The 27,208-nt window shown below is 49.6% G+C and overlaps 2 protein-coding genes across 11 annotated transcripts in view; both read left to right on the top strand.

Moving 5' to 3' along the window:
• Positions 1–12,467, top strand: part of Mknk1 (MAPK interacting serine/threonine kinase 1) — a 39,495-nt gene extending 27,028 nt beyond the window's left edge. For 7 of the 8 annotated variants that reach the window (XM_013114936.3, XM_021228371.2, XM_013114940.3 and 4 more), the window contains 6 exons: positions 2,799–2,854; positions 6,382–6,477; positions 7,860–8,054; positions 8,641–8,805; positions 9,849–9,892; positions 11,129–12,467. In XM_013114936.3, coding sequence (XP_012970390.1) covers positions 2,799–2,854; positions 6,382–6,477; positions 7,860–8,054; positions 8,641–8,805; positions 9,849–9,892; positions 11,129–11,363 — 791 coding nt within the window. In that variant the 3' untranslated portion in view covers positions 11,364–12,467. Of the gene's footprint in view, positions 1–2,798; positions 2,855–6,381; positions 6,478–7,859; positions 8,055–8,640; positions 8,806–9,721; positions 9,893–11,128 lie in introns of those variants that run through there. The other variant, XM_040756933.1, reaches the window with a different exon arrangement.
• A 6,415-nt stretch (positions 12,468–18,882) lies between these two features.
• Kncn (kinocilin) lies at positions 18,883–22,363 on the top strand. Of its 3 annotated transcripts, none has more exons than XM_005072221.4 (4): positions 18,883–19,033; positions 19,874–19,942; positions 20,822–20,896; positions 21,688–22,363. In XM_005072221.4, exons 1-4 carry the CDS (start codon positions 18,883–18,885, stop codon positions 21,765–21,767), a joined length of 375 nt encoding a protein of 124 aa, XP_005072278.1. In that variant the 3' UTR covers positions 21,768–22,363. The 3 variants fall into 3 exon arrangements, with proteins under 3 accessions (XP_005072278.1, XP_021083981.1, XP_021083982.1); XM_021228322.2 differs by having other exon boundaries at positions 20,789–20,896; XM_021228323.2 differs by lacking the exon at positions 19,874–19,942.
• The last annotated feature ends 4,845 nt before the right edge of the window (positions 22,364–27,208 follow it).

The raw sequence follows: 27,208 nt of genomic DNA, 5'->3' as shown, positions 1-27,208 counted from the left end.
TTGGGTTGGGTCCTCTGTAAAAATGATTTATAGTCTTTACCATGGAGTCATCTCTCCAACCCCTCCTTTTCTTTACAAATAATATAAAGCTCATAAATGAATGGTCCGTTCCCATGTGAGCATTTTAGCATCATTCCTTTTCATCTTTTAAAGCATATCACCTGTATTTCTCTTTCACATTGGCCTGGAAAGGTATAGGTAGTCTTATGTATCTGATAATTAAGAACTTCTGCAATGAATTAAATATTTACGCATGTCCATAAGTCTCTTAGACTATTACATGCATTTTGTTAATGCTATAGAAAACTGAGTTACCCTCTTGTAGCCCTCATGTGTTCCTTCAGTGGTAGCACCCACCCTGTGGTGTTATGGTAAAGACTAGGAGAGATAACAGTGTCCTCCCTGGTAGTTAACACATTACTTATTAAGTATTAGATGAACTCATTTATGTAGTTGTATGTATCTTCTATGGGTCTTGTGGGCATATGTGTGCACACATGTAGCAATGGGGTCATTATGCACAGTTCTTGTCATGTATATGCATATACACACAGTACATACAGAAGATGCACACAGCTTCTTACACAAATGTGTAATAAAGACTTATAACAGTGGTGTGTGTGTGTGGTGTGTGTGTGTGTGTGTGTGTGTGTGTGTGTGTGTGTGTGTGTGTGTGTGGCCAGCCTCTGGCACAGAGTAGTCCTTTGTTAAATGTTACTTTTTCTACCCTGTCCCACTAGACATAAAGAGTTTTTATTCTAAAATGACTTTCCTTGAAATAAAGTGTTCCGCCTGGTTTGGGCAGGGGGAATGGAGTTGGAGCAGATAGTTTGTGAGTTAACGCTGCTCCCTGCACAAATGTGGCTATGAGTGCTCAGACCCAGCTATAAGCCTGCCATACATGCTTTCCAGTCTGTGCCAGATATGTGTCATACCCAGGTATGGCAGGTGAGCAGAGGTTCAGGTTCCTCAGAGGCCGAAAGTGATCTGCAAACTGCTAGTGTCCATGCTGGGGCCCAGACTTTGCACCAGGGCTGAAAATTCCTAGAAGGGGATGTCTGTACTTTGTGCAGCATGATGAATGGAAGGGGTTCTGTTTCTGAAAGCTGGGATGCATGCAGGTAACACCTGCATGACAAAGATTTACAACTGCTCCCCAAGCTGCCTCTGTAGACTGCAAAACTGGGTCACACTTTTCACAGGCACATACCTTGGAGGAGGGGTAAGGGCAGTTTTATTTTTTATTTATTTATTTACAAGAATGCACTAAAGGGAACAGAGGCCAGTGGTGTCTTAGGAGTTCCGAAGTGCTTTTTACCATCGAGCTGGCCTGCTGCCCATGTGACTAGAAGTTGGAGGGGATGAAAAACGATTTTCAGCTGAACTTGGCTGTTTTCTAAATAACTTCATGCCGAAAAGATGAATTGGGCAAGAATGGGTCAGCCCCGAAACAAGTTCCCTACTTTTAAATACTGGACATACTGCAGCTTAACCTCTGGGAAATGAACCAGAGCAGCTGGATGGCTGGTGTGTTCACTCAGGCAGGCCCATTATTACAGCCCGGCTCCCTGAGTCCAGGCAGAGGCACAGGTGGACCACGGGCACCTATTTGGAGAGTAAGGCTCCGTGTGCAGCTTATGGTCTTCTGTGGGAGCGCTTGCCATAACGGAAAATATCCTTCACTTTTAGTGCGGCGAGCAGTTGCCTGACTCAATTTGTGCAGGCTTGCTGAGTTGCTCTGGGTTCTCATTCAATTAGGTGACTGATGACGTTACTTAGCTTGCTGGAGCTCAGCCGTTTCTTCTCTCATGAAGTGACTTCAGAAGCCTGGGCTTGGCCTGTGAGAGAAGCTGGTCATCCAGGGGGTTTGAGTATGGCAGGCTCGCTTTCCCCTCACTCTGTGTCTTCAGCGGCTTCCCAGTCCTCGGAAGCAGCAGTTGTCTGAGTCTTGTTCAGTCTTCCAGGCCTTGTGTCTAGTGCTGTATGTGTTGTGTGTGCTATGGAGGGAAGGGTAGGGAAATTCTGTGTTCTCTGTCAGAAATACCATGGCCTCGTTGGTTGGTTCTGTCCCTTTCTATGGTTAGAAGATGGTTTTCCTCCAGAGGTGCCTTCTTGGCCATTTCAGCAAAATTTAAGCCCATCATCATGGGTCAGCCACTCTGCAGGGGTCTGGTCCAAACACTGGGGTGTCTGTCTCTGAAGAGCAGCATACTCTGTCAAAGCTTTACTGTAGACAGGGCAGCCACAGACACGCCATAGCGTGCAGGGAAGAAGGAACTTCCAGAAGCCTTGGGAGAAGTGCAGGCTAACACTTGGTCCCCTGAGCATTCCAGGAGTCACACTGGAGGAATATTTTTCTAAAATCCATTGCACAAGAAGAAATGAGGTAGAACCATCCAGGCCCCCAAGACTCTCTCAAACAAGGCACTAATTATGTCTACATCGCTGACCCAGGCCTTGCCACCTGCAGGGCTATCTGCTCTACTTCATGTCGGGTAGCACAGTGAGAACCTGAGGTTGTCTCTGCAGTGCTGAAAGTAGGCTGGCTGGAATTCAGTTAGCACTTCTTATCCCTGCCAGACTTCTAAAACCTCTGCTTCAAAAGAACTTGCAGAATCAACGGCACTTCATGTTTGTGTCTCTGGTTACTGCTGCCTCCTGCAGCTCGTTGGTTTTTTAATGTACCATAATTGGGAATTAATCTGCGAACAACAGCATTTGGAAAAAATTAATTGTGTGTGGAATGTTTGATAATTATGTACATGTATTAACCCCTTCTTTGCTATCTGTCACTCCAGGCATTGCTCACCGTGATCTGAAGCCAGAAAATATACTATGTGAATCTCCAGAAAAGGTACTTACTTGGGGCCTGGTTTGGCATGCTAGAGTTCATGTTGATCAGGAATAACTCTCTGCCTCAAAACAGGGAGTTAGAAAGTCCCCTAGCCAAGTACCAAGTTCAGCTTATTATTGTGAACACATGAGAATTTTGTACCTAATATGTAATGTTCCCATATTCCAGCCAGATGTGGCAGCTTACACCTGTAGTCCCAGGATTCATGAGGCTAAAACAGGAGGGTCACCATAAGTTCAGAGCCAGCTTCAGCTACAGAGTGAGACCCTGTTTGAAACAACACCTCTCCCTAACCCCCCAAAAAAATTCCAGGTAGTTAGTCCTTGTGCCTTTTTGATCTTATCATCTGTATAGTTGGCTTCTGCCTGCAAGCTCGTAAAATATGTGAGCCTTGTACAGCATTAATATTCTCTATCCCAGTGCCTCAAGAGTAGTTGTATGAATCAGAGACAACTGAAAAATGTTCTTTTATATGGCTGTCTCTCTGCCCACAAATGCTAATTATGGTGTGGTATTATGCCAGATGGTGTCCACTATTAGAAGTAATAATTAGGAACTCTTCTTGATAAAAGTTTGTTTCTATTTCTGTCTCCAAAGGTGCTCATTAATAGTAAAACATCAGTGCTTGATCCTGCTTATGTTGAACAGTACATCCTATGCAAACATTACCTTAGCCCATCCATCTACTAGTAAATGGAAGTGTTTGCATTTCCATAAGAGTATATGAATTTAACAAATTCTGTGTTAGAAGAGGTTGATAGTACCAGTAGTCCACATTCACAGCTTCATGTGTGTGCATGCATGTTTACGCAAGAGTAGTTTGTCTGAATGCAGAAGCTTTAGTCCACGGCTAAGGGATAGCTGGAAGTGAGTGTGTGAGTCTGTCCACTACACACAGTTCTTTGTGAGGATGCTAAAGTTTTAGCTCAAGTAAACTTTTGTGACTTCTTCTGGTTGTGGTAATGCACACCTTTAATATCAGCACTTGGGAGGCAGAGGCAGGCAGATCCCTGTGAGTTCAAGGTCAGCTTTATCTACATAGTGAATTCCAGGACAATCAGGGCTACATAGACTCTGTCTCAAAAAAAAAAAAGATTTTGTGACTGTGACTTCCTGTCAGTGGTTCTGGCATACACCTTCATAATGTATATTATGATCATTAATAATAATTACTGTTAACATTTCAAATATTCACATTGTGCCAGGCTTCTATGCTTATTTAGTATTTAGAAAACATCTTAAGGTAGATATTACTTTTATCTTCATTTTATGGATGAAGAAACTGACTCTCAGAGAAGTTTTTAAAAAAAAATTCACAAAATCATTCCCTGGCAAATGGAAAACCCTGAACAAACACTAAGGTATGCTGGCCCTGAGTCCCAAGGGTACTCAGAGCTTACCATTACTGCCTCTGACTTACAAGATGTTTTCCGCCCTTTGTTTCATTTCTTCTCCATGGTACATGCTTGTAACATGAATCAATAAATGACCCAGAGACAGATATGGGTTCAAGCTAAAGATCAGGGAAGCAAAGCAGCTGGTCACTAGCTCTCACCTCTAGCTCAGGCTGAAAGGGCTGATCCACACACGAGCTCTTCACCAAGTCTCAAACTGCTGCCTCTCCTCAGTGTGGCTGAAGAACAAATGCCTCATACTGAATCCAGATACTGACTTATATACCTCTTATGAAGCCTGGGATGAAAGGTGTGAGCTATAATTCTCTTTTAGACTGATTCACCATGTGTAGCCTTGGACTCACAGAGGTCTGTCTACCTCTTAATCCTGTGTCCGAGGATTAAAGGTGTGTACCACCACCTCCTAGCTTCTGGCTGCTGGGATTAAAAGTGTGTGCCTGGCTTCTATGGCTTGTGCCTGACTTTGCTTTCTGAATCCTCAGGCAAGCTTTAACCAGTCATAAATAATATATCACCACACATGCTTATTGTCCCTTTTTATGGTTGAAAAAAACTAAATTTTAAGAGAGGCTAAATGTCAAAAGGCATTATCAAGAAACATAAAAGATAACTTGACTAATGTGAAAAAATATTTGGAAGTCATTTATCTGATAAAGGTTTAATATCCAAAATATATAAAGGCCACCTAAAACTAGACAGCTGAACCGCAGCTCAATTCTGGAATGGTCAAAGGGTTTGAGGAAGTAGACTTTGTACAGATAGATAGCAAGCACATGAAAAGATGTTCTACACCCTTAGTTGTTAGTGAACTGCAGATCAAAGTGACAGACACCACTATTTGGTACAAGGTGTTGCTGTAGCTTGTTGGCCTGGTAATTTCTTTTCTTTTTCAAATTAGCTTTTTATTGATATTTTGTGGATTTCACATCATGCATCTTTTATATTTTGGTTGTGAGCCTGGCCTTTAATGGCTGAGCTATCTCTCCAGCCTGACTCTATTTTTTAATAGAAAATTATTAGTGATGGTGAGGATGTGGATAAGTTGGAATCTTCACACATTGCTGGTGCTTTGAAGCATGGGAAATGGTTTGGCAGGTCCTCCAAAGGCTAAGAAACACTGCATGACTCAAGAGTTATCCTGGTACGTGCTCAAAATTGAAAAGAAAAACTGGAGCAGATATTCGTGTGCTAATCTATATAACAACATTTATTCAGAGTAGCCACCATGGAAACAACCCTGTGTCCATCAATAGAATGGATAAACGAAACATGATCTCTACATACAAAGGGTAATTACTCAGCCCTAAAAGAGAATGAAGTTCTGATACCTGCTATAATCATCAATCTTGAAAGCATTTATGTCAGGACGGGAGATACGGTAGTGGGAGAGTACTAACCTAGCATGCACAAAGCCTGGGTGTTCATTCCCAGTATTGCCCAAAACAACAACAGTGAAAACATTTATGCTAAGTGAGAGGAGTACATTTACAAATATGTATGTTCCAATTAGGTGAAATATCTAAAACAGGTCAACTAATCAAGACAGAAGTAGGCTAGAGTTGCCTGAGCTGGGGGTCAAAAATGGGCAGTAAATGCTAGAGTCTAGTCACCAATTTTGGAAACTGATGGTGATAATGGTGTATATAATTGATGCCACAAGGTTGTAAATTTAAGAATTGCTAAAACAGGGAGGTGTGATGCGCGTCTTTAATCCCAGCACTCAGAAAAAAGATGCAGGTGAATCTCTCTGTGAGTTTGAGGTCAGCCTGGTCTACATAGTGAGTTCCAAGACAGCCAGGCTATGTGGAGAGACCCTGTTTAGGGAGTTGGTGTAGGAAAAGAGGAAGGGAGGGAGGCTAGATGAAAAAAGAGAGGGGGAGAGAATCATAATAAGGTCACAGCAATCTTAACACCATCTATTTCAGCTCCTTCTCCCTTAGGAAATAAGAGGAGAGCTCGGAGTCAGTCCTCAGGTGCCTAGCTAACCCAAGGACAGTAAATATGGCCTGGCAGATAGAGCAGCTGCTGTTGACAGCCAAGCCTCTGTCATGCTGCTGTCCCCACGACCTCCAGCTTCTTGTGACAGCCCCTGGATTCTGTTTTCCTTTGTAGGTGTCTCCAGTGAAAATCTGTGACTTTGACTTGGGCAGTGGGGTGAAACTGAACAACTCCTGCACACCCATAACCACTCCAGAGCTGACCACTCCAGTATGTACCCTGTGCCCTGTGCTGTGGGGCATCCGAATCTGTGACACCATGAACAGAGAGATAGGGAAGGAAATTCCAGGTAACACTTCTTAAGTGGCCCCCTGACTCTCAAGCCAATCAGTACCCAGTTGCTAATGAAACTGCCATTGGAGCTTTCATTTGGAGTGAGTCCCCCCTGCCAAAAAAGAACCCGTTGTCTCCGCAAATACAGACTGCATGCTATCTCTTGTCCCAGATGAAAACAGACGCTGCACAGCCTGCCCTATTGCATAGAAGCTGTAGAGAGCCTGTAAATCCCTTATCCCTGCTGAAGTCAATGCATCATCCCCCTTGTGGTAGAGGCAAGGAGTAATCATCCCACCCAGGAAAGTATGTAATACACTCCGTGGGAAAACTGTGAGGTCCCAGGCCACACAAACAGAGGATCACTTGTCCTGTTGTTCCTCCCCCGTCACATTTCACATTTCAAATGGTAGCATTGGGAGCTGCTTCTCCGGAAGACAGCTCTCCCACATCCTTAATATGCGGTAATTAGGATGATTCTTTTGAGATTTGCATGCTTCATCAGTGAATTTTCCTAATAGCCTTTTTTTAAAGACTTGCCTTTAAATATGCTTATGTTGTATCTTATTCTAAGCAACGTTATTAGGAATGTTTCCACGTTGGCATCCAACATATAGTGCTCCCTTGTTCTGGAATTCATTAACTCTAATTGCCAGTAACAGAAAATATTATCTGTTCTTGAACGCACTCACCATATTCTAATCAAATTAGATAGGAGTGATAGAGAAAAAATGAGTAGGAGTAGGTGAGCCTGAAATAATGAGGGGGAAGCAAGATGCATGTGTTTAATTCGTCTCAGCAGTCTTCTGTGCAAGGCCTGGGAGGGATCCATGCCGCTGTCCATCCTGAGCCTTACCTTTCTGAAGGACAGGGAGACTGAACATTTCATCAGAACGCTTCAAGATTCAATGGCCTCTGAATTTTAAACTCTGAGGTTTCCTTCCTCTAAGCTAGTGAAGAGCTGGCAAGAATCACTTTGAAAAACTCCCTGCAGGATCAGGGAAATCTCCACAGACCCCCCCCCCATCCATGCCATTCTTGGCATTTAAGTGTATACATACAGGGTCTGCTTTATAGAGAGATGAAGTAGGGAGGTCCTCCTGGGGCTCCTTACCTGGGGCCACTGGAGGAAGACCCAAGGACACAAGACATGTGACCCATAGGGGGTGATGCCTCTCTTTGTGTCCTTGGGGTACTGGGGAGTCTGTAACGCTATCCCTCCATCCTCTTGCTTGAATTACATTCTGCACTTTGCCATCTGCTTACCATGAACTCACCCTCTCTCTTTACCATCTCCCTTCCCATGCCCTACCCTACAGTGCGGCTCTGCAGAATATATGGCACCTGAGGTGGTGGAGGTCTTTAGGGATGAGGCCACTTTCTATGACAAGCGCTGTGACCTGTGGAGCCTGGGTGTGGTCCTCTACATCATGCTGAGTGGCTACCCCCCCTTTGTAGGTCACTGTGGGGCTGACTGTGGCTGGGACCGGGGAGAAGTATGCAGGGTGTGCCAGGTAAGTGCTGCTTGGGCCTCACTGGGCATAGATGGGGGTCAGCGTGATGGAGGAGCACAGGACAGGTCTAGGATAGGAGACTGTCCCATCTGGGAGGGGTTTGGTTCCCTCTTCTGGTAGGGAAGCTAGAGGTAAAATAGAAAGAGACATTCAGGCAGATAACACTCTAGGGGAGGATTGTTGAGAAGAGCAGACCTAAACAGACTTTAGTATGTCTGGCTTGGGGAAGAAATAAGAACTGTAGTTAGAAAAAGCACAGACCAAGACATGGAGGCATGAAACTACTGCATGTAAGCTGTGGGGAGGGGAGGAGTAGCATGCTGGTGGGGGGAGGAGGCTGCCAGGAATGATGGTCTCTGGATGATATTTACACATCACCTCTCCTAGCATGGCCATTCTAGCCTTCCAAGGTCATTGGGCATTACTGGGGGAACTGGGGAGATTTAGGGAGGAGGCTCTGTCCATGGCATTCTCAAACCATGAGCAGCACTTCTAGCAGAGTTAGAGCCAGGGTGACCAGATTAGCAGCAGCATATCCTGCCCATCCCCGGCCAGTGTGACCTCAGAAGGAACTCTCTATGCCTAGAACAAGCTATTTGAGAGCATCCAGGAAGGCAAATACGAGTTTCCCGACAAGGACTGGTCTCATATCTCCACTGAGGCCAAAGACCTCATCTCTAAGCTCCTGGTTCGAGATGCAAAGCAAAGACTCAGCGCTGCCCAAGTTCTGCAGCACCCATGGGTACAAGGGGTGAGTGACTATAGGATGAGTGGCATGCGATCTCTACTGGCCAACTAGAGGTGTCACAAGGAAGCTCTCACCCCAGAGAGTGTGGCTGCCCCAGCCTGGGGATAGGTGAGACAGCAGCTTCAGCCATTGTTTGGTAGAAGGAGCTGACACCTGGCTCAGCTCCTTGGTGTGCCAAAGATTTGCCTCTATTGGGCACAGACCAAACCCCTAAATCCCTCTGAGGATTTGACACATGGGTCCCTCTGTTACCAGAGATGTCCATCCCAGGAAGCAGTCTGGAGCTACCATCTTGGGTCAGTGGTATAAACTTTCTATTAGCTAAGAGTACCCTGAGGCCAGCAAGGTCTTGCAGCTTATGTGGCTGCACTAGGGTCATATGATTCTCCTTGTTACTGGGGGTTAGTGGCCTATGAATCAGGAACCAAGTCCTCACTATAAAACTAAATCCTTCATAGTCAGTCACAATACCTGAGCTTTTCCCCTCCAAGAAGTTTTTGTGTCCTTGATGTACCAGACCCTAACCAGCCCTCTATCTAATCTTGCCACTGGAAGGAGGCAAGCATTGCCAGCCCAGAGTGATGTCAGGGTAGCTCAGTACCTAATTCTCATCCACTGCATGACAGAGCCAAGCAGTAGAGGTGGGTAAGACCCAGGCCTGCCTCACCCTCCAGTGGAGAGAGGTAGACCTTGTAGAACAGTGTGGTGGATGCTGTAGAAATAACTAGGGGCACAAAGCAGCAAGGCCTCTGCTGGAATGGGGAGGGGCAGGGAAAGAGACCTTTGAACTGGGTCTTAGAGGGCAATTAAGACTTTAACAGGAAGGGGTGGCTGTCTGCAGAGGCAGCAGAGTGTACCTCTCTCTCTCTCTCTCTCTCTCTCTCTCTCTCTCTCTCTCTCTCTCTCCCTCTCCCTTCAGCAAGCATAGCCAAATCCTTGTGCTGGGCCAAGCGCCTGTAGTATCCTGCCCCTTCTGCTGACCTGGGTGGGGGCAGCTCTTGGAAGCTGGGAGCAGCATTACCCACAATCTGTCCTTCCCGTTCTAGCAAGCTCCAGAAAGGGGACTCCCCACACCGCAAGTCCTCCAGAGGTAAGTGCTTCCGTCTTACCCGCTGCCCTCTCATGGTAGCCTTGCCCTTCCCTCCAGTCCTCAGCCATGTGGGAAATGGGCCCATCTTCAGGCTCTGATGCCTCTCCAGAGAGTTCTCTGACCACTTCTCAGTTCTCTCGACAGTCTCCACATGGATCCTTCTCTTAGCTTCATCTCAGCCTCTCTTTGCAGCAAACCCCACTTGAATATGATTATGAATCATCATTTACCCCACAAAGATGGTCCTTATCTGTGGATCATTTGCTGCTCAAAGACCAGGGTCCGTCCTGAGAGATGTAATGAGAGAAATGCAGTTCCTTAAAGCTGATGGCATAGTCCAGGGGGTAGGTAGCACATGGGCTTAGCATCAACAAGGCCCTGACTTCAGTCCCCAGCACTTAAAACAGGAGTGAGAGAAATACAGTTTCATAGTGTACAAACATCAGAGTGATACAGTCATGTGCGTGTGTCAGCAACTGAAATGCCCTGCAGTCCGTGACTGTGCTGTAGCCATCGTCTTTACAACAAACTTAAGTTTTCCAGTCCCCATTTTAGAGATGGAAAAGGGAAGAATCATTGGGCTCAAGTTAACTTGTGCTAGGACCCATAGCAGCTGTAGATAGATTCCTACCAAGCTCTGCCCACAGAACTGGAGCTAAGCTGAACAGGAACCCCCTTAAGGACCCAACCTTGTGCAAACCCATGTTCAGCATCCATGGGGCTCTGGACCACTGCAGCTCTTAGGAGGAGCTACCCAGAATAGTCTCCCTTTGTTCACCCCAGGCTGCCTTCACACAGCTGGCTTCCCACCTGACTGAGCTATTGCAGATGCCTCCAAGTGCCAAACCCTGGGTCCCTCTTAGATGATTATCCAACAGACCCAAAGTGTCTGGCAGATGCTGGCCCTGGGCTGGGTTCTAGGAACACAGAGATAAATAGCTTGGGCCCTGTACCAGAGCCCCTCCCCCACAGGAAAACAGAGACAAGTACAGCATCTTGGCTTGGGAAGAACCTGGAGGTGGGTGCTCGGACTATCCAGCCCATGAGGCTCAAAGACCATTCTCATCTTAGTCAAGCAAGGTTTCAAACCCAGGCAAAGTGGCTTTGGAGAGAGCATCTGACCCAGGAAAACCTGCTGGACTGTAGGACCCAGCTGTGAGTGGGTGCGTCTGCCAGCCTGCCTGCTTGATCTCAAGCCTGCTGCCCTCTTCTCTATGCCTTTCCTGGCCCCTACAGAAACAGCAGCACCATGGACCTGACTCTCTTCGCAGCCGAGGCAATTGCCCTTAACCGCCAGCTGTCTCAGCATGAGGAGAGCGAACTGGCTGAGGAACCTGAGGCCCTTACTGCGGGCCTTTGCTCCATGAAGCTGTCCCCTCCTTCCAAATCTCGCCTGGCAAGAAGGCGAGCCCTGGCCCAGGCTGGACGAAGCAGAGATGCAAACCCATGTTCAACACCCATGGGGCTCTGAACCACTGCAGGCACATCTTGTAGGCCAGTCCGGGCGAAGCCCCCTGAAACCTGTGAGGTCAAAGTATGAAGCAGGCAGAGGGACCGGCCCTGCAGCTCCAGGTGGGCCTTTCCATCCACAAAGGCTCCATGGGTTCCCACCCATCCCCCATTTCCCTTGGGTCCTTAGAGGAAAAGCTTTTTCCAGTGGGGTTGCCTTTGAAAAGGAAAGCAATCGCTTGTCACTTTGCATAATCGCCTGCAGCAGAACATCTCCTCGCTGGGCTCCACGTGCTCCCTGTGTGCAGGTCCCGGATCCAGCCGGCAGTGGGGGCTGCTGGGGCTGCAGCCTTCAGGGAACCAGCTTCCAGGAGCTGACAGAGGCTGCGACACACATGCCTCTTCTCTCCCGGCACTGTCACCTTCTGGCGATCCTCCCACCTTCCTCTGTCCTACAGATGTCCTCCCTGCCTGTCCTCTCCCTGGCTGAGCAAAGCCATCCCCTCAATTCAGGAAGGGCAGGGAGCCAGATCAGTCTTCCAGTCTGTAGCACAGAGAAGCACATAATCTTTCTTTGCCGTGACCGAAATGTGTTCCTCATTTATCATCTTCTGTGTTTAGGATTGCTGCTAGACTCAGTATTATTTCTCTTTTTAAAAATATGTTTGCTCTTTTAACCATGTCTTCCAACAAGCATAGAACTTCAAACTCCCGCTGCAAGCCCATGGACCTCCCCAAGCAGGGTTTCCATGTGCTTGGGTTTTAATCCCCTCTTCCCCACAGACCCAACTGATTTTAAGCTGTTACAATGACGAATACTCTAGAGATGGTGTCTTCGTCTGCTGCTGCTTTCTCCCAGGTCTTTTGTGGAAACAGGCACAACCCCAGGGCAGTTAGACTGCTGTGCCTGAGATGAAGCTAGGCCATAGGCCGCCCTGCTGCCCTGCTCTGAGGAATGCTGTGCCCTCTGCCCCAGACATGGAGGTGCAGCCATTGTCAGATATGCTGTGGAGTCACATAAAGAAAACAGATTTGCATATGTGACACACACATTAGTCAACCACAATCACCAAAATTCTCTCTTAACTTGTGTTTGTTTTAATAAATTAAAATTCCATCTGTGGCAGCCTTGGTGGTCCTTTATTCAACTACAGACTTGAAGAGGAGGCAGGCCTCCAGGATGGGGGCTAAGCCTAGTGAGATTATGGGAAGAATTCCCAAATATAATAGCACATTTGATCCACAAGGTGAGATGGAGACCCTTGCTTTTCTGTTTGTAGATGAGATGAAATTCATCAAACGCCACTTCTACAATGAATGGCTCTGCTTTCTAACAGTTGTATGTCAAGAAAGAGGTTGCAGTTTGGTCAACAATCATCACACAAGCAGACTTTGAAAGGAGCTATGATAGATGACCCTGTACCCACCCACAAAAGACCATATTTCTCTGTCTAAAGCATTACTGTGCCTTTATTGAGGGCCTGCTGTGTGCCCAGGACTGCACTTGTCCTACAAGAGTTGATGACAAAGAGAAATGGTGCCTCCCACCCACAGCCAGACTAAAGACCAAGGAGGTGTCAAGAAGGATCTGGATGGGCTTAGGGCCAGGTCATGGGCTACCACCTATCCCATAGTATGAATGCACATTGTGAAGGCATGGTTGAACGTCTTCCCTTTGCAACCCTTCATCCACTTGAAGTGAGGCTAGCTAGAAAGGCAGATTTACAGAATGGCCCAAAGGCTCCAAACCCCTGGACATCCAGAACTAGGAAATGAATTCTGTCTGCGGACTTAAGTTCTGGCCTAGTCAGTCCTCCAGAATGACCCCAGTAGGAAGATGTCTTCAGGCCCTTCCCAGATCATATACATTCCATTACCATCCCCAGTCTTGCTGCAGCCCAAGACCCTAGGCTCTCATCCCTCTGGCCTTCGTTCAAGCTGTGCCCTCCCACCAACCTCCTCACACTGGTCCACATAGTGAGTCCCTCTCCCTTGGTCAGCTGTTTAAATGATACTATGCCAGCTTCAGGGGTTTTTTTGTGGTTGGTTGGTTGGTTGGTTGTTTTTTTGAGATAGGGTTTCTCTGTGTAGCTTTGGAGCCTGTACTAGAACCCGCTCTGTAGACCAGGCTGCACTCACAGAGATCTGCCTGCCTCTGCCTCCTGAGTGCTGGGATTAAAGGTGTGTTTTACCATTGGCTTGTCAGCTTCAGCTGTGCTAGCAATTGTACATTTAAGTAGTAGGTCCATTCCCAGGAGTTTACAGGCATTTCATTTACACAACTGCCCTATGGGTACATAGTATTATTTTATCCCACTGGACATGAAAAACAGGCAGACAAAGTAAGAGTAGATGACCCAGAACTGTATAGCTAGGAATGAATAGTGGGACTTGAATTCCTTCCAGAGAGGCTTAGAACCCAGAGCCTTGCTGCTTTGGTGCAAGTCCAGCTCAGCCACTCATGGCTTTGTTTTCTTGAACAAATTACTTACGAGTCTGTTTTTTAGCTCTAAATGAGTGGGGATGGTGGTGTTTACCTCACCAAGCTGTTACAAAGTAGTGAAAGTGAAGAGTCATGTGTTCCAGATGCAGCCAGTGGGTGGTCCCTCCTCTTTGGTTGTCTTGGTTCTACTTACCCTGTCTCATGAGGGGGATTAATAAAGCTACAACACCAAGGTTAGAAAGAAGCTGTCCTCGTCTTGCCCATGGAGCCCTCTGAGAGCCGCTATGCAAATTGATCTGACTTTGAGATGAGTCAGGTCTCTGGCCCCTGACATCCTTATTTTGAGAGGCTGCTCTGCCTACCGCTCTGTGCTGGGTCCCTGTCCTGGGGTGGAGGCAACTGAGGTGCCAGGGAACAGTCTACTATTGAGGCTAGAAGTCCTGGGTTCTAGTCTGCTTTGTACCTCCACTCACTGGGGTGCCTTGGATGTCCTGGTTCTGCTGGATAGAGACAGGTGTGGTGAGTGTTTTGAGGGAACTCTGAATGGTAGAGCCTTGCCCAGATGTTGACGCTTGGCATGATAAAAGCCAGATTTGCAGCTCTAGGGATCCCACTGGGCAGTAGTCTTCAGGGAGCCAGCTTTGAGGGGCTGACAGAGGCTGTCAACATCTGTGTCTCTGCACTATCAGCTTGCTCTGGTAGGCCTTCCATCTTGGGAAGAGAGAGCTGGTCCCGGCCACCTAGAGTGTCTCAGACATCAGGCCCCGTCTCTCACATCTAGCTAGAGGACATTGGTCTAGCCCCAGTACTAGTTCAATTGAACCCTGCGAGCTCTGGCCATGGGATAATCAAGTCTTGGGGCTTCCACCTGCTTGACCTCTGGGGCTCTTCTCCCTCCTGGTCCACTGCCCCTCACCAGACCCAGCTCCACAGACAGCTTACATTGGTCTCATGCCAACTACTCCAGCCGCTTCAGGTCTGGAGGGACCCTAGGAGCAAGGTCCCTACAAAGCTGACATTCTTGTTTCCATGGTAGCAGTTGCCTTGGAAGCTGCTTCCCTGACTTCAGCTTCTGAACCATCCAAGAAAAGTGCTGTCCCCCAAGGGACCAGTAAATTAATCACACTCTGTTCCAGGGTTCTCACCCTCCATGGAAAATAAATAGAACCAAACCAAGCTGGAGCTTGTTCAACCACTCTCCCTCGCATACTCAACCCACACTTGGACCTGGTGCTTCTGAGAAAGAAAGGGCATGGATAGACACCTCCATAGCAGACAGCCGCCATAGGCAGACACCCCTAAGCACACACCCTCTCAGCCTTTGCCTTGCTGGGAGACTGGAGAGATGCTATGGTGGGACCTAGTGTGTGCCATGCTTAGTTGTGCTCTGAGTCCTGTGGCTCCAGGATAACTCATGCGCCCATGAGAAGGACTCTGGTACTTGGAAGGGCTGGGAACTCGTGGAACTTGGGCTGCTGCAACTCACTGCCTTCCTCGGACATCTCCCTTGAACTCATCTATAACTTCAAGCAAATCACTGAGGGACCAGCATGTATTTTCTTAAGGGACTGTCACAGCATACACTGGAGAAAGTCTAGGAGAGCCTCTCTCTCCATATTTGCATGTGTAGTTATGTGTGTGTGCACATATGCATGCGCACATGTGTGTGCATTGCACATGTGTGTGCATGTATGGAGAGGCCAGAGATCAACCTCAGGTGTTACTACTCAGGGGCCATCCATCCTGGAATTTTGTTTTGTGTTTTCTTTTTTAAATGAAGTTTCTTGTGGGGACCTGAAACATACTGATTCAGCTAGATCGACTGGCCAGTGAACTTCAGGGACCTAACTTTCTATGCCTTCCACAGCAATGGGATTATAAGTGTATGTCACCACCCAGCTTTTAATGCTTGTCCTGGGAATCAAACTCAAGTCTCCACGCTTACACAACAAGCACTTTACTGATGGAGTCATCTCCCCAGCACGTCTACATTGCCAAACAAAATGTCTAAATTTGAATTCGGTCTCTGGATTTTAAAGAGCAGGGTGTTCTTGAATCTGGAATTCACAAGGCTGGCTACCCCTGCCCCTGGCCTGAGGTACAGTAACTGGTACAAGTGTCTGATGTAAGACAAGCAAGCAGTGAAAGCCCAGCCTAGCCCAGGAGGTCAGTCTTGCTGACAGTATGGGAGAGCCACCCTCAGCCTTGGCTTTGAGAGGAGCCAGTGCTGACCCTACTAACCCTAGTGATGGCAACACTTAAGGGTGAGTGGAAGGCAAGGCATTGTGAATGGTGCTGAGACTCCTGAGGGAACATGCATTCATGGCCATTGACTTTGACAGCTCTTTCTAAAGCTAGCTCTCGGAGATGCTCTACAAATGACAAGGACATGGGGTATAAACTGATGCCAAATTAGAGGACAATTCCGTCCTTATTCTGGGAACATGGAGATGGTGGTGGGAAAACTTGCCTTCAGGGGCACCATCCTTATAGGGCCTGAGGGCCAATCTCTGCTTACGGTCCTCCAGCTGAGTCTCTCCTCAGATGGCCCTGGGACCTTAGCCCTTCTCCCACTCTACAGCAAGAGAAGACTTGGTAGAAATGTAGCTCATAGGCATTTCAGGCGGATCAGGTGGGATGGGTATTCTGGCACTCAGGAGTCACAGAATACTGAGTGTTACACAGCTCAGATGGAAAGGTATCCTGGAGCTCGGGAGCCAAGGACTACCACAGGCCGCAGTAAGCATAGCAGCTTATAGCCCTGCCTCAGGGAAAGGCTTCCCCAGTGTATCGGCTCTTTTCCAGCAGGAAAGGGTCTTCCAGCTGGGGATGTTTGCCTGGTGTAGCAGTTTTGCTCCGGCAGGAGAAGGTTTCCTGGGCGAAGTTGCTACAGTTCAGCTCTGCTTGTGGAGAGCCGAGTGCCAGGGGAAACTTTCCCCAGCCAAAGTGTTACAGCCCTGCCTGCTCTGCTCTGCCCAAGGCAGTCTCTGCTCCGATGCAAAAGAAGTCTTCACCTAAAGCTCATCCAAGGGGTTTATTGGGAGGGAAGAATCCAGGAAAGTGGCAGAGGACAGCCGGCAAACAGCCAAAAGCTGAACAGACCCAGGGTTTATTATAGGGATTCTTGGGGGTGGGGGAAGTTTTTCCAGGGTAGGGATTGGTCCATTTCAATGCTGAGCTCAGACTGACTAGAGCTCCTGCTCAAGGATTGGTTAGTTTTCTGCACAGGATTAGGGTCAGATTTGGCTCTGGTTTTCAGGGCCAAGGTGTGTTTCTTTCTCTGGTCCTTTTTAGCCTTTTGGCTCCAATTTTAGGGCCAGGGTACATTTCTTTCACTGACTCTGATTCCAGGGACAAAGTGTGTTCCTTTGGCACTGGTTTCAGGGTCAGGGTACATTTCTTTGGTTTTGGTTGCAGGGCCAAAGTGTGTTTCTTTGGCTGGTCCCTTTTCCCTACAGAGCTTGCTTGGTGTCCTTTTCCCTTATGACTCAAGGGGTTAGTGCAGGGCCAAGCCCAGAGCTCTCTCCTGTATCCAAGGTCTCTGTGACCATGACATTCTGCAAGGTTCAGTCTCCAGAAGAGACAGAACAAAGAAGAGGAGGGAGTCCTGAAGGTGGGGTGGCAGGGCAGCCCAGGCATGCTCAGGAAGGACTGTCCATGTAGGCCTTGAGGGACAAGGAGAGCTTGATTTACTGGACAGAAAGAACCAGATGTATGCTCAGCTCCAAAGGAGAGAAAGAGCTTGGAGGGAGATGCAGTGCAGGCAGGGGACTTTGAGGCTGTGCGGACTGCAGGCATAGTGGTGAGAGATGGGCAATGAAAAGGGATTCTGTGCAGAGTAACGTGGCCTTGGGAAGTGTCCCCAGGTTGGAGCAGGGAACATGCTCTAAGACTGGGAAAACCCTGATCCATATAGGTCCAGGAATGCAATTAATGACAAGGGTTAGAGTTAGGCTCTGGGACAGGGACAGGAATCGGGACAAGGCTTGACTGGGTTCCTACTGTTTGGTGGATCCTCCAAACAGACTGACCTGTTCAGCTAGGTTGGGTAGAGGTACTCACGCTGAAAGGTCCCCATCATAACTCAGCTTCATGTCACTTCTCACCCACTTCCTCCATCCAACCCTACCCTAACTCACTACTTACTACCTCTGCTTTCCTAGCCGGGAATTACCAGGGTTTAGCCTTTCATCCTACTGGCAGCTGAAACTGGTGCTACCAGTGCCCGCCTAAGGTAAATGGGGCTTTTTAAGATCAAGGCTTGGACTGAGACCTCTCTTGGGCCAGCAGCTGACAGGATGATAAGAGAAGCATGGCAGGGACAGGGCAGAGAGTGGACTTGGAGGATTCCCCCTCTTTCCGTGTCTCCAAACAGGGCTTCAGGTGTACCACTGAGCCAAGGGGCAGAGGCCAGTGGTCATCCTTGAGCACGGGACTGGGGAGTGTCCTCACATCCCTACCCCCTGAGCACCATAGGAAGCCATAAGCCTAGGCTTCCTGCTCAGGAACCAACAGTGGAACCTTGGCTATCTGCCCATTGGACCTCAGAGACCCAAACAGAAGCTCACATTACAGTCTCGTAAATAACTCATCACCTTGCTGCCTGCACCTCTGAGAAACCTATGCTCTTAGGCCCGCCCCCCCCAACCCCACCTTGCATTTCTTTAAACTTTAATAGGCCCAAGCTCCAAGGCAACTGAGCAGGGTCACGGAGCTGAGACAAAAGTCTTCAGCAGAACTTAGGCCCAGCTCCCTCGAGTCCCGGGTGGTAGCTGATAGAGGCGGGCCTCATGGAGCAGACCCATCTCCCTACAACCCTGGCCAAATAGAAATGTGGCCAGGCAGGAACCCCGAGAGTGGCCTCCAGCATCACAGCCCTTCACAGGTGGTAGAGTAAACTGGGTGAGGAGGTCAAGCTAGGACTGGGGGCCCCTAGGAGAGCTGTGGGATAAGGTTGCAGATACATCCCAGAGTTAGCAGCCCAGAGATATACAGCCCAGAAGTTTCCACCCTGGATGTGGCACTCCAACAAGGAGGCATCCATCCAAGAAGACCAAGATTCCCGGGAGGCCTGCAAGCAGAGCCCTGGTAGTCCTGCATGGACATCCCCATCAGCACCAGAGACTTCCGCTGCCTGCAGCTGGCCTGTGTGGCCCTCGGCCTGGTGGCCGGCAGCATCATCATTGGTGTCTCCGTGTCCAAGGCTGCTGCTGCTGTGGGTGGTATCTTTCTTGGTGCCGCTGGACTTGGTGAGCAGGTGCTGGGCTGAGGTGGGGGGGGGGAGATTTCCCTGGGAAGCAGGGGTCTGGGGAGGTAAATGAGAGATGGGGGGGCAGGACTGATCAGTGGAAATTGGTTGGGGAGAAAGTTGTAAGTACTACAACCTCAGCATTCAGGAAGGAGAGCCAGCCTGGAGCAACTTTGCAAGTGACAAGGAAGGATAGACTGGGTGTTCACACCTTCCGTGCTACCTGGTGGGATCACGTGTTTATGGGAGGAGTCACAGCTCAGACAAAAGACCCTCCTCTTCTCCATGGTGTCAGCAGCAGTTCTGTCTGTCTGTCTGGCCAGGCCCATTGATGTAGAATGCCATCTCTCACCCCACTATCCCAGAAGAACCTAGAACTCCAGGCTGGGCCCTCCAGGCATAGCTTCAAGCACTGAGTTCCAGAAACACTTGGTCTGCAGGGACAGTCTGGGTGGGAAGGAGCAACAATGGAGCCTAGAAGGCCACTCTAAAGGTCTTGAGAGAGGAGAGAGCTGGAGGGGAAGGGCAGTGATACTGGTGTCAGCTGATCCAGAAGGAAAGTAACCAACCTGCTCTTCACCTAAACAGTCAGCCAGGAACCTGCAAACCTGTGGCCCCTTCCCCAGATAGGGACTGAATCTCCAGCCAGGGCTGAGTCTGAGTGCTGGAATCTACATACATGCGCTCGTGTGCGCGCGCGCGCACGCACACACACACACACACACACAGGCACGCACACCCCTCCTATTTATACACCCACAGTCCTGATCCTCTGCACCTCCACCCTCCTCCATCACCTCACAAACCACCCACTCCCAGCACTCTCTGTGTCCTTCCTCAGGGCTCCTCATCTTCGCCTACCCCTTCCTGAAGGCTCGGTTCAACCTGGACCACATCCTACCTGCACTAGGTGAGTAGTTCCTCCCCCACAGACCCTCTGACAAGTACAGTGCAGTCCCTTTTGTGTGCAAACCTGTGACTGTCACTGACCATGCCCATGTGTGAGACTGCTCCGGGCTGCATAATGGAGTGTGTGTGTGTGTGTGTGTGTGTGCTGTGTGCCAGTGTCACCATGGCAACAGAGTAGCAGAATCCAGTCAGCTGCCTGAACAGACATAGCTAAACCTCTGGAATCTGTCTACCTTAAGAGTCTTTTCACTTTTCACTCCCACAAAGTCTCCACGATCTCCAGATGACACTCTCATCCCCAAGCCCCATAAAGACCCTCTACCTCCCCTTGGGTCCCATGACCTCTTAATAGTTCCCGTCTTACTTCCACAACCTACATCCAGACTCCCAACACTCAGTCCTGTGCAGCTTCACATATCCCTAGTTCCCTCCTTAAAACCCTGTCGCCTGTGGTTGAGCAGTGGTGGCGCACGCCTTTAATCCCAGCACTATGGAGGCAGAGACAGGCAGATCTCTGTGAGTTCAAGGCCAGTGTTGTCTACATTGAGTTCCAGGACAGACAGGGCTACACAGAGAAACCCCTTTCTCAATAATTAGATAGATGGTAGATAGATAGATAGATACATACATACATACATACATACATGTTAGGTAGGTAGGTAGGTAGGTAGACAGATATAGTACCACTGCCACCTCCTTCAAGGATTCATTTCTCCTGCCCCTCCCCACCCCAGATAGATAATATGGGAGACCTGAGGGAATACAGTAGAATGGAGACAGCCCTGGATGGAGATTAGACAACAAGAACTTCCTTTCTCAAACCAGGCTGGATTTGGGAATGACCCAGTAAATGGGAATTTGGGGTGGTCTCATCCTGCAGGAAACCTAAGAATCCATCCAAACTCAGCACCAGACCATGGGGAGGGAAGGTCTCACAACAGCAGCAATAAGGAAGGTAAGCGCCTGAAGGTCTGGAGTCTGTCTTTTGTCTCTGCTCTCTGACTGGACAGCCTTATAGGTCCTGGGAGGAACCTTGGGGGTCATAGGCATGGAGAAGTCCCCAGCCCAGGGAAGTAGTGATGTTGGGTCAGCTTCCATGTGAGCAATTTGTCTTTAGGGCTTCCCTACCTTGCCCAGAATAGACACTGAGACACAGGGCCCCCTACTTTCCCTTCTCCTACCCCTTGGGCCTCAAACCCTGGTTACTCTTCACTCTTCTTCCAGTGCTGGAGTCTGGCTCTTGGCAATGATACCTGAAACTGGGCATCTTCTCCCCTCCTGACCCTGTCCTCCACACTGGGAAACCCCAGGGAGGAATTCTCCAAGGCAAGCCAGCCCCAAATGTTGACATGTGCTTCCCCCAGTGCTTACTCAGCAGAAGGACCCATTCCAGATGCTGCCCCAACCACTTTACATACATAGCAGCTTGGTTCTCACAACCACATGCAGGGAGGTGCCACAGTGAACTTCACTGTTTGTTTTTCATGGAGCAACTGAGGCAGAGAGGTTACATAACACATCCAAGATCACAGCTAGGAGGCAGTGGGACCAGCACTGGAGCCAAGCATCAGCTCCTGAGTCCTGCGCTCCTTACACTGTACTTGATCCCTAGGACTCCCCACCTCCCCACCTGTCCCAGCTCTGCCCTGCATCCTGGAGCATTCTGACCCCCACTCTTTGGGTTCTCTGACCTGACAATTAATAGGGGTCTGTACTCAAGCATCTCCATCCTGCTGTCTCCTCCAGGAGCCCGTAGCAGCCTGTCCACTGTGACCAGAACCCTGGAGAAGCTGAAGCCTGGAGGCCGGGGAACTGAGGAGAGCTAAGGCACTGCCTCCTGTCCCTCCCTCCCCTCTCCTGATACTCATATCCCAGGGCCCTCCTTCAAGACAGAAGATCCAGAGATGGTCCCTGGGGATACTGGACCTACCTTCTCTTCCAATGAGGTTCTTCATAGCAGATCCCCTCACTCCTGGCATTGTTGCAAGACCCACAGGGCCCCAATGGCCTCAGTCTCTCCCCTGGGCTCATCCCCTGGACAACATCTCAACTTTATTCCCTTGTTGATCTCTTCCTGGGATTTGGTCCAGGGTCCTGACTGCAGCCAGACATGGTTGTTTCATCCTGGCCATAGTATCTGACCACAGATGAGGCCCCCAGCTGCGACTGTCATGTCTATGTCAGGAGCACAAGCGACCATGAGCGAGGTGAGGTGGCTTTCCAGATAAGCTCAGTGCTGACACCATCCTATCGTACTTCTCCACCCAGGACTCTCCAGCACCTGGCTCCAGACAGGCCCCCAGAAGTTCCTGTTCTCCCCACTTCTCTTTGCAAGGAGAAGACTCCATGCTCCCTCTAAAGACCAGCTCAGAATCCCATAGTTACACCCCCTTGTCCTATCCCTGTCTTAGAACGTCCAGGAAAGCTTGAATTCTTTTTCTCAAAAACAATTGCATTTGTTTGTTTGTTTTAAGACAGGATCTCATAGCCTAGGCCGATCTTATGTGTTCAGTCATGCTTAGCTAAAGTTAGCAGTTCTATTTGTTTTCTACTCCAAGTACTGAACCCAGGTTTTGTACATGCCAGGCAAACATCCATCACTCAGCTATATCCCTAGACCTTGCAAAAACAATTCTCAAGCCCACCTAAATATTATGAATGGTGCTTTTTTCCCCTCGGCCTTAACACCAGGCATGACACACAGTAGGTGCTCAGCAAATGCTAGTGGCTTAAAATCAGTGAAGAAAAAACCTACCCACTAGGCTTTCCTGGGAAGCTACATTATGGCATGTCCACCATAAGGTTTGAGATAGGGAGGCCCAGGCGCACATGCACAGGCAGAAGGCAGCGTCACCCTCCACATCTGCACCTCCTGGAACAGCAATAGTGTTTGGTCTCCACAGACACCTGCTCCTTGTCCTGCTTTGAGGAGAGACAAGCTGGGAACACTCTTATTCTTGCAGGACCCATGCAAACGAGTCCTGTCAGAAGCCCTCTCTGACACTGCCCCAGTAGTGCCAAGGACAGCTGGTCCCTTGAATAGCATTGGTCTGTGTCTCCATGTCGAGCATGAGAGCAAGGGGTCAGGTGCACAGAAGACACAGGGATGTTGGGAAACAGGCCACGTGGGAGAGCCCATCTCAGACAGATGAGAAAGCTGAGACATCTCAGGATAAAGGACTCATTGTGTGCCCCAGGAGAAGTCGCCCAGTCAAGCTTTGCAAGCAAGTCTCCTCTTCTTTGCATAGCCATAGCGCTCAGCTCCCTGCCAACAGTAGCCGACCTCCACACGGGGTGGGTTTCACAAACGCTGGCCAGCTGTAGACTGCTTCCTCCACTGAGAGAGGTGCGCCTTCTCACCACCCTTTTGCCTGCTCCTTGCCACTTCTCCTCCTCTTCCTCAGCATCATCGCCACTCAAGCTTCCTCAGCGGATGAGAAACCCTTTCCTCCTTCAGACTTACCTCTGTGCTCCAAAGAGATGCCCAAAGGTGGAGAATGGAAACGGGAGATATAAGTCCTGAGCTGAGGAGAAGGTAGCTCCCCTCCATTTGACCGTCCCAGGCAGGATCTCCCTGAAATAGGATGGTAAGCCTGGTGCCTGAGGAGCCCAGCACAGAGAAGTCCTTGTGACCTTTGTGGAATAAACTCAAAAAAAATCACATGAGAAAACAAGTGCTACATCCATCAGAGAAGCTGGCAGAGTGGAATGGTGAGTGGAAGCTCTGGGGGCCTGGTCCTTCCGTTGCCCTCTCTGCCCTGCCGTGAGCTTTCTGAAACCTCCATTCTCCATCACGGGTGGATGTTCAGATGCGACCTCTCCAGGAGCACCCACTCTCCCCAGCGGCCCCCGGGAAGCACACCTTCTTTCCTGGTCCTACTTGGAGAAGAGGTGGGGCCACGTAGTAGCTAGCAATCGTGTGCTAGGGAGTTCTGAGGCAGTACTTCTGAGCTGCAACAGAACGTTCCAGTGGGTCAGCATGGGTTCCGGAGTGGACAGAGACCCAGCTCTTCCAGGACTCCGAAAAGAAACTGGTTCTTTCCAGAAGCCCGAATACCTGGGCCCTGGGCCATGTCTGAGGCAGCTCAGTGTTGGACCAAGTGCTGAGTACGTAGCAGTAAAGCAAAGCTCGATCTCGGCAGCCCGCTGAAGTCACCTCCTTACTGGACCTATCTGGAGGAAAACTGCTGCAGGTAGGAGAGTTGAATTGAGACTCCCGTCTTGGTTCAGGCCTCCAGGGGCCAGAGCAAGAACCTGGAAGCCTTGGGCCTGACTCATCTGCAAATGGAAGATTGGCTTTGACAGGTCCTCATTGGCCCAGGCTGTGAAGGAAGGATGCCTGCCTGGTATGTGGACAGATCAGGTGGATTTGTGAATGAATTCATAGATATATGAAGGGACAGTGGGCAGAGGTGTCCTCCAGCCACACTCTTCCATGTCTATCCAGGCCTCTCTGCAATGAAGTTCAACCTCAAGCAGCCTCTGCCCAGCGCATCCTCCTGGACCTTCATCCCATGCCTATAGGGACATGCAGCCACACCCCTTTCTAGAGTGCTGAACTCTAATTAGGGAAGGGGGACTGAAAAGAAACCCCACCCCTGGGACAACTCTCCCAAACCCCTCCCCAGCACCAGGCACTCCAGGGCGGCACAAATGCTAAAGATTGCAGGCAGGGGTGTCCTGAATGGAGCGGCACTGTTTCCACACAGGGTGAGAAAAACTGCAGCCTAGACAGTGTGGGCGGCAGGGAATTAGTTGCTGGGGTGCTCACAAACCAGGAACCCAAAGGAACGAAGGCGAGAAGGACGCGCCGAGCTTGTAGGCTGGAGGCAGCCGGTGGGAGCGGGGAGAGGTTGGCCGCCCACGCAGGGAAGGGGCTCCGGCCAGCAAGAGGCTGCTGTAATCCGCAGCCAGGCGCTGCTGTCCCAGGCTGCATCGCTGTCTCCAGCCCACCGCCCGGTGCTGCGACCCAGAAGACACCACGGACAGCGAATCTCAGCCTGGTGTGCCCACCCTCCCAGAGCCCCTGCCTGTGTCGTCTGCAGATCCAGCTCTGCTAGGCGGGGCATCAGTCCGTGCCCTGAGCCTAACCAACCCCTGGAGCTCGGAACTCTCTTCTCTCAGGGGTCAGCCTGGTCACAGCAGGGAGTGTCCACGCGTGCTCTCTCAGGCAAGTGCCGCACAGAAATTTGGGGGTGTTAGTGAGTGGGCAGGGACTCTGGAGGGACTGCTGAGGGGAAGGGGAAGATGCTTATCCTGCTCTGAAAAAGTAGGGTACCACACAAGGGATCTCTGGTCTTGAGAAAACAAAAGTGAAAAAGAGAAAGGGGGATTAGAGGACAGCAGACACACCCCAGACTGGCTGACTGCCTTGGCTCTCCTGCCCTACCCTGGTCCCTGCTGCTGTTAACACTCTACCCTAGGACCTCCCTCGACCTCCTGCACTTCCTCCAATGCCCAGAGTCAGGAGAAAGCTGAGAGAAACTGGCAGATAGCAACTCCAAATCTCAGAGACAAGTGAAGCCCAGAAGACAAGACTTCCGTGACTTCTGCGACCAGTGCTCCCTTCCCATTTGTTTCACTAAAGTTCACTGGGAAAAGGCGGGTACTGCAGTCCTGGACGCAGGGGTCCATGACTAGGGGAGCCTGAACTGAGTGCCATGTCATCTGCACAGGAAGGCAGAGCTGGGGGAGCTAGCTGAGGACAAAGCCGACGTGGAGACCAGCTCAGCCCCCACCACAGCAGACTCAGGAGGGCTAGCTGGAGGAATGTGGCCTGATAGAGCAGCAGTTTGGGGAGGAATGGGGAATGAGCACGGTCAGGTCGTAGGACAAGAGAGGAAATGAGGACTGGAAAGGTCCTTGGCAGGAGAATCTAAAGGGCCCCAAGATGGGGAGCCTGAGGGTGAAGGAGGGCCCAGGGCCAAGCCTGGGCGTTCCTCCTGGGGCTGTGGCCTTTGGGGAAAAGGCAACATTGACGGAATCTATACACAGAGGCAGCATTCCCAGGAAGTAGGGTTAAGAAGGCTTCGAAAGCAGAGACCAAGAGCTGAACCACGTTCACTAAGCTCAGTGACAAGGGGTCACTGACAACATTGTGAATAAAGAGGCAGGAAGATGATGGGAGAGGAATCAGACCAGAGTAGATGCCCTTGGGAAGGGAGAGAATTGCGGAGTATAGGCCATGTATTCAGAAAGCAGAGAGGCAGCTAGCTCAGCTCAAGATCATGACTGGGTTGGATTGAAGAGGGGACAGGCAGCAGTTCCCAGGAGGAGGTAGGATCCACTGAGGGGGTTGGTGAGGAGTTGTGGAGATGCAGTTGCAGGTCCACAGCAGGCTGGTGTGGCCTGGTGGGGTTGCTTCTCATCTCCCGGGCTTAAGAGTTTGGGTGAAGACAGAAGGCAGGAAGCTGGACTGAGACAGGGCTGAGCTTTGCTGACTGACATTATCAGAACAACAAAATGAGACAAAATCACAAGAGGAACTCAAGTAAAGTCAGTGTGAGTCGCAGGTGGTCACAGAAAGAATCAGAGACACAAGGACCATGGCAAAGAGTTAGGGCTCTGGGGATGGCATGCCATCAAAGAACAGCTAGGGACAGCATGCATTCCTGGAACTGCTCTGACTTAGAAGACAGAGCCTAGATCATAGACCTGGCTCTGCCATGCATTACCATCAGGTTTGTGTCCTTAGATAATTGATTTAACCTGAATCTATACTTTCTTATTTGTCAAAAAGGATGGTAATATGTTTTCTTCTTAGGACTGTCATGGGATTAAATGAATTAATATGTATAAAGGGCTTATATCATTGTCCATTTTCCATTACTATAATAGAATACCTAAGATGGACCATCTTACAGTAACTTACACTATTCTGGAGTCTGGGAAGTCCAAAAGAAGGGTGCTGGCCTAGGGTACCTAATCACATTTTTTTTTGAGTCAGGGTCTCACTGTATATATCGGGCTAGCTCCTGTCTCCTGATTACTGGGATTAAAGGCATGTTCCACCATGCACAACTCCTACCCACTTTTTAAAGGGATGGGCCTTACATCCCAGCCCCACCACTAAGCAGCCTGATTTCTTCATGAGTTTGGGAGGGACAAGCCATAACAACTTGGGACATTGTTGGGCACACATTGGGTGCTATCAAAGAGTTAGTGTAGTGATAGAAGTGGGGATATAGTGTTGGACACACAGTAGGTGCTATCGAAGAGTTTGTGTAGTGATGGAAGTGGGGGTATAGTGTTGGGCACACAGTAGGTG

The sequence above is a fragment of the Mesocricetus auratus genome, unplaced genomic scaffold (assembly GCF_017639785.1).
Source record: "Mesocricetus auratus isolate SY011 unplaced genomic scaffold, BCM_Maur_2.0 Super-Scaffold_100014, whole genome shotgun sequence".
NCBI lineage: Eukaryota > Metazoa > Chordata > Mammalia > Rodentia > Cricetidae > Mesocricetus > Mesocricetus auratus.
This window is presented reverse-complemented; position numbering and strand designations above follow the sequence as displayed.